The sequence below is a fragment of the Populus alba genome, chromosome 11 (assembly GCF_005239225.2).
Source record: "Populus alba chromosome 11, ASM523922v2, whole genome shotgun sequence".
NCBI lineage: Eukaryota > Viridiplantae > Streptophyta > Magnoliopsida > Malpighiales > Salicaceae > Populus > Populus alba.
The window spans coordinates 22,287,921-22,299,150 of record NC_133294.1 but is presented as its reverse complement, the minus strand read 5'-3'; the positions used below and the strand labels follow the sequence as shown (position 1 = coordinate 22,299,150).

Here is an 11,230-nt window from a genome sequence, read left to right as displayed (position 1 = left end):
GAGGCTTAGGAGAGGCGTTGCCATGTCAAATCAATCCAACTACGGCTATGATCGTGCCTAAAACCGCATGTAGATTAAGACCATCTTTTCCAAAGATAAAGAATCCCAGGATCAGCACAAGGATCGTCTTCATATGACCAAGTACCTGAAAGGACACAACTGTGAATCTTTCAGCCTCCAAAAATAAACCAATCCATATCACAATGACCAACCAGCAACACGCTTCTCGTAATAGCTCAAGAAGAGTGAAACGGAGAGATGGAATTATGGATGAGAGGAGGGCGTTATGACGTGTCAAATGAGGTGCATTTGAAGCAATTTGCAGTTATTGTCTTTGCTTTGCTTTGGAAGTTATGGTAATGTCTATTTTTGTTCAAAAGAGTCCTGAAGATTCTGAGAGAGAGAGAGAGCGGGGGGGGACAGTGTGTGGTTGTGGGAGATGACAGTGGAGAGGGGGGATCAGCTGTGGCTTTCCCTTTTTTTTTTTTGTAAAGGCTGGGGGGGTCGCCAGCTAGCTTTTTGTTGGCTGGGGGAGGTCTCTGGTTTGTCTTTGGCAAGGCGACGGGGGAAGAACGGTGCTGGTTTAGGTGGGAGCTACCGAAATGGCAAAGGGGGAAGGTCTATGAGCAAGCAGGGGCAAGAACAACGCTGGTTTAGGTGGGAGCTGGATAATTTAGGTTAGGGTCATTTTCTTTTGGTTTGCCCCAAAATTTTCTCCGCCTCCCTTCTCTAAATTTCTCTCCCCCGTGAATTAATTTTTTATTATTATTATTATTAAGAATAGAAGTTCATTTATATAGAAAATCTCTACATGTGTTATTTAAGAAAATATTGCAATAATTATTGTTGAGATTGTCTTCTATAACCATCACCAATAAATCCCATATATATAGTATTTTATATTGCATTGATTATTTTCCATAACCAGCACAAATCAAACCAAATTATTTATGATTTAGTAATTATCTCCTTGACATATTGCTTCCTCAATATTAGCCATGATGCTCTAGGTTATCGCCACATGTAACCCTTTATTTTTTATTTTTTTTTTGAAAAAATTATTAAAACATAGGTCAAAAATTGGGTAGCAACAAGGATGAAGAAAATTGAGTCCAAAAATCACAAAAAAACCAGCCATCCCCCTGTTTCCATTTTTCTTCTCTCCTTGTCAGCCTTCAACGACTCTCTTCTTTTTCTCTCATTATTGCCTTGTTAGCTGCCAACTGCCTCTCCTTCAGATTCTTCATCACCAACTACACCACGCATCGCCAAGACCAACAACTGGCCTCCACCACGTCTAAAACAATTGTCGTTTCTTTCTCTCTCTCACCTCTGCAAAATCCTTCTTCTTTCCCTCGTGATCGACTTTGGTCACCGTTCCTCCTAGCGACGCTACCAAAACCATTAGCTTAACCTCTTGATCATGGCCAAGACTTCTACATCAAATGAGCGGCTCCTTCATCAACCTCCATTTTCTGCAATCATTTTGGTTGTATACAGAACATGAACTATTGTTCACGTTCGGCAAAGAATTAAGTTTTGGGTGGGCTGGACCTGTTCCAACCCAGCCCAAAAGGTTGGCCCAATCCGGCCCACCCCCTAAAAGAGTCAGTTTTGGTGGGCCAATTTCAGCCCAGCCCCCCCCCACACACACACACACACACACATATATATATATTGGAAAAAAAAACAAAAAATTGAAAAAATCTTTTCAAAAAATTATGATTTTCTAAATCCCCCCCAACAATTTTGCATAATATCGGGTTGTATATTTACATTATAACTTACCAATCTAGTATTAAAACACTCGGCTTTCTTTGAAATATTTCTAAAATAATAATAATAATAAAAAGTCTTCAAAAATTTAAATTAATTTCCCCTTAAAAGAAAACAAAAAACACTTTGTATTCATGCATGCGGCCAAATCCTAAAAAAAAAATTCAAGCATATTTTCATAAAAAAATGCATTTTTGTCATGTTTTGAAAATCCAAAAAAATGGATATCATAACCAGTTTATGATCATCCATTAGGGTTTAGCCAAACTATCAAAAACCTTTTTCCAATATATTTTTTTTAGGATCTAGATGTAAACTTTAATATCTGTGGGGTGTAAAATTACACGATAAAGTACACCCTCAAGTCCTAAAGATACAAGGTGTAAATAAATGCAATACTAAAATTCAAACTTTAGAATGGTTAGAATTTAATTCAATAAGGTAGAGACTCCCTCATGAAGAGAGATCTGCTTTGAACTTTAGACAAGACCAATGGATAGAAACCTAACCTAGAAAAAAAAAACAATCAAACAACAATGCAGCTTACCTTGGATAAGGTGCATTGGGGGCGATACGTCTAACCCTTACACAACCAATTCCTTACCCAGAAGCTCACGAAGCATAGGTTCCTAGTGATTATAATATTAGGTGGCGACTCTTGAACATTGATCATAATTTTATGATTAAATCCAAAAATTCTTCCCAACAACACACACCTCATTAGGATGCACAATATAAAAGCCTATGTTATTGCCGACAACATTGTGGCGCACCCCACAACAAATGAGATAAAAAATAAAAAGCAAAAAAGAAAGAAACAAAAAGACAAACATTGTCTAAATCCACAATATTCTTTCTCATAGGCTTCAATGAAAGCCTAATTTCTTTTATTTTTTTTATATAATTATAATGCACTATGTAACTTAGGTATTCAAGCCTTTCAGTATAAAATTATCATTGTCAAATGGTTGTCTCGTTGAAGAAGTGAAGTTAGAAATGACATGTGAATGGTGCCCAAAATACCACCTAACTTTAAATGTAAAAAAAAAATAAATAAATAAAGATACTCACATCAATCCATGAATTTGAAGAAAAAATAAAGAAGATAGAAAAACTTGAAATAGTAATCTAAAAGGCCAAAAAGTGTGTTCGCATATAAGAACGAATGCACATTAGCCTTTTCCAAATTTATTGATATTTACCATGTTTTTTATTACAAAATTAATGCAATTAATGCTTGTTTTGTACCATTATGTAATCATTGTGCCATTATGTAATCACTGTGCTATCACAGAAATGAAAGAGGGTCTAACTCGCTACACCAATCTTGTCATATCTATCATACTAAACCTTTATGTACTGTTTGAGATATATTTGGAGCTACAAATGACATTTTGCTACAATTCAAGTTCGGCTAAAAATTAGACATCTTAATATTTTCAACTATATATGGCAAGTTTAGAAATTCATTTAGACAGGAGTTCATGATGTGTTTGAAGGCATGACTGAAATATGCCAAAAAAATATACAAAAATTGAAGATTCGGGCTTTATAAAGAAATTTTAGCATGAAAACTTTATTTTTATTATCCTATTTTATTTCTTTGTTTTTTCTTTGTTGTATTTTTTTATTATTATATGCATATTCTTTTTTTTTCTTTTTTTTTTTTGGGAGCAGCTAGGTCAACCCAAACTGGTTAGCCTAGTTAAGGTTGACCCGATTGGGGTTGACCTGATCGAGTCAACCTAGAAACATACCGAAGGATAAAAAAGAAAAAAAAATTCAAAATGGATGAAAAGAACACAAAAAATTAAAAAAAAAAAACATAAATGGATCAAAACAGAAAAGATAAAAACAAATAGACGAATGTTCTTTGTCTTCCTCTAAAGCGTAGTTCTCGATCCAAAGCAGGTTTTGAACAAAAATGGCCTTGTTCTTGCTCATAAACCTCCCTAGATCAAGAATCAAGGGTTCAAAAATCTTGATGATTGACAAATCATATGATTTTTCCCCAAAAGGAGTTTCAGTTCGAAATCAAAACTCTAAGATTAAACTCGTTAAAACCTCTTATTGATGCTAGAAAAAACCAAATTATTTATCATATACTAAGGGCGAAACTAATTGAAATAAAAATTAAATCAAACAGCGTCTAAGACTAGCACTTAAGGCAAGATTCAACAGATGAATCTGACTTCAATGCAAAAAGAACTCCTTAGAAAGCTAGCAAATGAAAACGTGCCCAAAAAGGCCATTTTTAGGCTCTAAAGTGAGCCTTTCCAATCCCCACAAACCAAACTATTGATAAGAAACATGATTATGGCTAAAGAAACAAAAAAAAACAATGCATTGATTTCAAACCTTAATAACAATCAACTCAAAACAACAAATGATTTTGACAAAAGAAGTTTCAAAATCTGACCATTTTCACTTTAAATGGTCAGGTTAGCTACTTGGAAGCAGAGACTATCATTTCATTAATATAAAGCGCCCCTACCTCCTTGTTGTAACCTTTGGCAAGCTTAAAATCCAAGTTGAATGTAAAGAAACAACAGAAAAGCAATCAAAAACATGTCATGGCAAACAAAACTTCATATTAAAAAAAAAAAAAAGATCTCGTAGGTCTTATGGACTCCACTTTCAAGGTAAGAAAATGTATAGCTTTTTGGTTTTGAAAATCTAAATATGGATTGGTTCCTAGTATTGTCTCCCTTTCTTCTTGTCTTTAGACCTTCTTAAATCAGAGCTGAAGCCTTGGAAACATTCTAGGTCGGATCCTTTCCCTTTAGCCTATTTTTTTTTTCTTTTCTTTCCTTTTACTTCTCTTTGTTTTCTCCCTAGTTTTTCTTTATGTCCTCCTTTTTTTTTTTTTTTTGTTCTTCGACCTTCTTTTTTTATAGGTAGGTTAAGGCCTTGTAAATGGGTAGCCTAGTGTTTCAAACGGCTAAAACCTAACTAGTTTTGCTATAAGGGTGTTGGTTTTGGGTTTAGGTGGTTTTATAGGGTTTTTAGGGATCAAAGTGAGCTTTTCCTACCTTTGGATCTTAAGAGAAAGTTTTTAAAAGCTTAATATGATCCTTCTGGAGGTTCTTAAATGGAAACCAATGAGAAAGCTAAACACTCTTCTGCAACTGAATATCCCTGTCAAAGCTGACTAAGTTAGCCACTTTCAAGACTTCGTTAAAGCATCCCTAATGTCAATGTCATCTGAGACCACCTAGACTTGGTAGAGGGAATGCATGCCTTTTGATCGGACCCACTCTTGCTTGATTTGGAGGTCTACAGTTCTATATTTGATCATTTGAAAGTGTCAACTCAAACAGCGTAATATCTATAACTATGGTTTTAGTTTATTAGGGATAAGATGTTGTGAAGATTCATGGAGAAAATGGGATGTAAATGTTTGATATTGCAGACATGGGGTTGTAGAGGGGATGTTTCTTGGTCGAATGGTGGTGGTTTCTGCCTTTGAAGTGGTCGGAAATGTTGTATTCAGTCGTCTGAAAGTGTCCCCTCGATCAACCAAAAACTAAAGAAGAAAAAGAAGCACAATACTTGGAACGATGTTGTTTTAATTCATTCCTATATATTAGGGTTTTTCTTTTGATTTGGGATCTGTCAAATTTTAATTCAATACTTAATCTTCCAGTTTCGCTCTATTTTATCCTTATTTCCCTTCTTTTTTATTTCATGCAATTGCATCCCTCTCAAACTTCATTTATCACACCCAATTTCAAGCACATTTTACAAGTTAGTCCTTGATTTCTAATTTGTTCAATTACCCCCTAAATGACTACTAAACTTTTAATTTTTTTTATTTAACTCCTGATTCCTCACTGGTTCCAGCCCCTAAAGTTGAGCGTGTTTTGCAAGTTGATCCTTGGCTCACAGAAAGTTCAATTAAACCCGTATTTGCTCACTAGACATTTATTTTTATGCAACTAAACCCTTAATTTGACTAAATCAAATTGTTCAAGCTTCCAAATAAGTCCCTAATTACATCAATTATTTCAAAATTAACTTTCAAAGTTGATTTTTCTTGTGATTAAATCATCAATTAAATAATTAAATCCTTTTTAAAAAATATAATTGAATCTTTAAATAAAAAAAATAAACATTTTTACTACTTGTCGCACGTTGGAAAATCCGCGCGGCATCGGCTGGCGATTTTTTTCTCGTTAATGCGTTGCTTTGATTGGTTCGTTGGAGTCGCCACCTAGTAATTGATTGTAGGCTACTAGGAAACCGGATGTACTGGTCTTCTCAAAGATAGCGGGTAAGGGAAGGTATTAGCACCCCTAACACACCCTACCTGAGGTAAGCTGCTTCGCGAATTTGATGTATTAAAGAAGTTTTAATAATTGTCTTTTCATTGGATATTAGAAATACAACTTACATATAAGTTAATAATTCTTCACCGTGATCCAATCAAAATATTAAATTCTTCTTCAATCTTTGCGATTTTATCATAAAAAAAATTCATAAAACAAATACAAACACACACATACACTTTCACTATTTTTGTTTCTTTTATTTTCTTTTCTTTTTCTTTTCTTTTCTTTTCTTTTACATCCACAATACAAAATACAAATTTAAAACAATTAAACAAAAATTACATTAAAATTACAATAACAACCCCAAAACAATCTGGAATTTACAGGAACACCTTCTGCACCACCGAAACAGTGCTAGGAACATCTTCTGGGCATCTGAACAGTGGCGGCGCGTCTGCTCCACAACCCCAAACAACTGGTGGATCCTACTCGAGTTTGTATCCTACGCAATCCAGTTGGTTTTAGTTTTTGTTCTTGGTCACGGATCTGCTTTTTTCTTCTCCGATCTGCTCTTTCTTCTCCTTCGTAGGTCTGCTCTTTCTTCTCCTTCTTCAAATCAGCTTCTCCCCCCTTCTCCTTCTTCGGATCTACTTCACAGCGGGTCCGTTCGTTAGGGGTTCCGTCTTCTCCTCTGCTTTGAGTGGCAGGTCTGGTGGTTGGGCGGCGGCAACTGATCTGTGCTGATGAGGGCAGATCCATGGTGGTCTGAGGAGATGATGGGGACTGCTCTGTGGTGGAGGAGCTAGATGAAGACGGCATACGGATCTGGCGGTGGCTGGCTTCGGGCTGTTGTTTTGGCCGCTGCTATTGGAGGCTGAATGGAGAGGAGAGGGTGGTCAGCTCATGGTGGCTGAGAAGGAGGTCAGTCAAAGCTGAGTCCTTGATGGCTGCGGGTCGCTGATGGTAAAGAAGGAGGAACGGCCGAGAGGGGAAGATTTGTGGGAATGGGGAAGGGCCCTCTGATTTTCAGCCGAAAATAGAGGCACGACCGAGAGAGGGATAAGGGAGCTGTCTTCTGTGAGGTGAGGGGCCGAGAGTTTGTGTTTTGGGGAGAAGATGTTGGAGGTGAGGGCTGTGTGTTGATGGCTGTCAAGAGGGAGAAGGAAGATGGCCGGGCATGTGGGTGGTGCTGGCTTGGGGAGTCAGCGTCTGTTTTGGAGAGAAAAATCACAACCGGGTGGGGGGCGGCTCCTTGGGTAGATAGGTTGAGGGTTAGGTTTTCCCCCTTTTTTTTTATTTTTTTTCAAAATCCCCCCCTGCAAGTGTTGGAAACCAATATTTATAGGCAAAAATGTTGCCAAGTTTTCAAACTTAGTCCCTCAACTTCTTTATTTTTGTAAATTTGATTTTTTTTAATTTTTTTTGTATTTTTTTGAAAACAAACAATATCAACGTCAACTCGATGAGGAAAATCAATAATTCAAAAATATAACGCGTGAAAAGTCGAACGCGTTCGAAAGACCTTTAAAAATTTAAATTCTTTTTTAGACGATGTTGAAAATGCTAAAATGATGAAAATATATTAAAAAAAATACTTTTTGGATTTTCGTTGTTTTTCTCTATTTTTGGATTTTTCTGAAAATTTATCAAAACATGGGTCAAAAATTAGGTAACAACACAACTAAAGGTTTTTTGTCAATTAAACCTTGGATTGCTATTTTGGCCTATCAAAATTGCTTGGCATTCTTGTCTTTTATAATTGGGCTTCGGCATTTCTTTTCAAGTTTGCTTCGGGTGTATTTTCTCGCATTTATTTTATTATCATCTGTGTGTATTTAAAAATTGGATAGCAACAAAACATTAATAAAGCATGTAAATTTTACACTAATATATTATATTACACACCCTACACATGAATGGTGAGGATACTAGTTATGAATTAATTAACATCTCTAACTAACATCCATTTTCCTTTTTCATGAAAGAATTTATTAAAAACAATTAAAAGAGTTTCATATGAAAGCTAGATTATTTAATATCACTAACAATGAATGTTTATTGATTTAACCATATTACCATTAAAGAAAATCAAAGAAACCTTACAATTGTAATTAAATCTCCACTTTTAAATTTAATTAAAGACTTAGGGTTAGAAGTACATAACCCATTAGGGTTATATGCAATTCACATGCTAAAGTATCAATGAACTAATTCAACTCATAAAGGTATAAACTTTTAGGTGGGGTCTTAAGATATGATTTATATTATTCTCTAACACATTTATTCAAGTGATAGCCCTTTGGGCTTGAAACTTGCACAAACTCATATTACCTTATACTTAATTTTTATCAAATAAATAGAGATGATGAAATTCAAACATGTGACTGCTTGATCAACAAGGCTCTGATATTATATTAAAGAACTAATTCAACCCAATAACTTGAGCTTTTAAGTGAGATATCAAGTTATTATTTATATTATTCTTGAACACAAAATATGTTTGTTTGGGATATAAAAAAAGTACTAACCAGAGACTTAGAGATTATTTATTTAAATTTTAAATTTTAAGATCCTCACAATCAAATTAACATGCAACCTGATCTCTTCTATCCTGCATAATGATCGAGATAAGGGATGCTTTGTTCATTTCTAAAGAAATTATCTGGATCAACCGTTGCCTTCACTTGAATCAACCTGTTAAAGTTATTGACCTTGAAATATTTGAAACCCCATATACAAGCTTCTTGATAGGTTGAGTTGCCATGAATATTGTTGGTTCCAAGATCAAGATCTCTATAATTGACATATGCTGTACGAGGATGTTTTGCAACATAGGGAGCCATGAAATCATAAAGCTCCCTAATCCACTTCATATGCCAATTGATTTCCTTGATGCTCTCTTCATGCCAAAGCAATGCATAATGAATTTGGAATAAGTTTCCGGCTCTATGTGGAAATGGAATGCTAAATTCTGAAATCTCATTCATTTTCCCTCCTAAAATAGTAAATTGTAATTCAGCCATCTTGGCATCCATTTTGTAAAGCCTTTTCCATATCTTTTCCAAAGCATTTTTAGGTATAGGTTCCTGGACATAGTCAGATTTTCCTTTGAAAAACATTCTTCCCTGAGGATCCCTCTTGAGCAAAACATCCAAGGATGCACCATTTGGGACTCCGGCAAAGTAGAGGGTAGAATTGATCCAACTCATTTCAATGCAATCTTTTTTCGTCAAACCAAGCTCAGGAAAGTGCTGTTGAACTATCGGAAGAAGCCTATCAACTCTACCAAGAAACAAGGAAGTGAATGCAGCCTGTATTGTTGTGTTTCCATCTTGGCTAAAATTAACTCTCCTTAAGAAAATTCTCAATGCCAAATCTTCAGGAAACTTGTCCCCCAAATATTGCCACCGATGAACAAGATTTGTGGCATTTTGTTCTAAGGTTCTTGTGACATTGAATACAGTCACAACAGGTGGCACGTCGACCAAATTTATTTTCCAAGCAACAACAACTCCGAAGGTATTTCCTCCACCACCTCGAATGGCCCAAAATAGATCTTCTCCCATTGATTCTCTATCAAGGATTTTTCCTTCAGCATTAATTATTTTTGCATCAATAATGTTATCTGCGGCAATGCCATATTTACGCATCATCATTCCCTCCCCTCCTCCACTAAAATGACCACCAACACCTACAGTAAGTCCAACACCTGCTGGGAAGGCAAGAGTACTACTTTTCTCAGCAATCGTATAATAAACTTCACCTAAACTTGCTCCGGCTTGAACCCATGCACTCTTCTTTGCTAAATCAACAGTAATATTTCGAAGATCGATTAGGTCAAGAACGACAAAAGGGAGAGGAGAAACAGAAGAAAGGCCCTCATAGTCATGGCCGCCACTTCGAATTCTAATTTGCACGCCATGCTTTTTGGAACAAATAATGGTGGTTTGAATGTGGAATGCCTTCTTTGGTTTGATAATGACTAGAGGCTCTAGGGTTTTGGTTGCCCTAACCCTAAGGTTTTGCGTATAATTTTGCAAGAGGGATGAATAGGAGGGGTTGTTTGGAGTGTTAATGAAACTAGAAATGGAATTGGAGTTTTGCGAGTGAAGGCATTGAAGAAAATCTTCACGAGTATCCTTAGCTGAATTTACCAATGAGAAGGGAAAGAGAAGAAAAAACATATAAGCAAACATGGTTGAAGGACCTAGAGAATTCATGTCAAGACTCTGGGAAATTTTTAATTTTTTTGGTGAATAAGATCTTTAGATTAATTAGAAAAATAGGACTTTACAAATAGCCAACAATTAGATGGCAAAGAACCCAAAAAAAAAATCTATGAACCAACAAGCAAGAAACTGAAGTGTGCCCTCGCCAATTTTGAGAAGTCAATAGTTTTTCACTTAATTTCACCTACCCTTTTTAATTGATTTTATTGACTTCAGTTTTTTTTTTTAGAAAAAAAACAGTTTTATAAAATTTAATTTAATTTTTTCCGTTATTTTTATTGATAACTTGTATTGAAAAAAAAAAAAAAAACTCTCAAGTCCTGCATTTAGTGTTGTATCTTCGATCTTCCATTTCTGTTTTTGAGTATTTATGAGTCTCATGTGGGCTTCACTTGACGAGCCCCACACAGAGAGGCTTAAGGACCATGCCTCTTCAATATTTTCAGGCTTTAATGTTTTCAGGCTTCAATTAGTTTTAACATCTCTAGAGTTTCACTAAAAGGGGGTAATTAGATGGTAAGTTTCTTACTATTCCATATATATCATTTAATTTTTATTTTATCAATATATGTGTTTATAAATTTTTATTTTTTTTTATTATAGGGTTGAGTTATTTGCCTATTAAAACGAGGCATGAGCTGGGTTTAGAATATCATTAGATAGTTTAGTTAATATTCAATGTTGGCATTCGAACATCGATAGGGCATTAATTTCTCTAATATTAGAAGACTAAGGGCATGAACTGGGTTTAGAATATCATTAGATAGTTTGGTCCATATCCAGTGTGGGCATTTAAAAGCATCTCCAATGAAAAATGTCATTTTGAAAAGCCAAATAAAGAAAATAGCTTTTTGAATAGTGTAAATATAGCTTTTTGTATTATATGCATTCCAATGGTAAAAAGCTATTTAGAAAAGCCATTTATATTTTAATATATTTCATGTTAAATTAATT

The 11,230-nt window shown here is 35.2% G+C and overlaps 1 protein-coding gene across 1 annotated transcript; it reads right to left on the bottom strand.

Annotated features, from left to right (window-relative positions):
• Nucleotides 1-8,653: 8,653 nt before the first annotated feature.
• Nucleotides 8,654-10,243, bottom strand: LOC118040814 (tetrahydroberberine oxidase-like). The gene has a single exon (XM_035047865.1). It carries the CDS (start codon nt 10,241-10,243, stop codon nt 8,654-8,656), a length of 1,590 nt encoding a protein of 529 aa, XP_034903756.1.
• Nucleotides 10,244-11,230: the final 987 nt, after the last annotated feature.

Coding starts and splice junctions, on each gene's coding strand:
- LOC118040814 (XM_035047865.1), bottom strand. CDS start 10,243: ATGTTTGCTTATATGTTTTTTCTTCTCTTTCCCTTCTCATTGGTAAAT.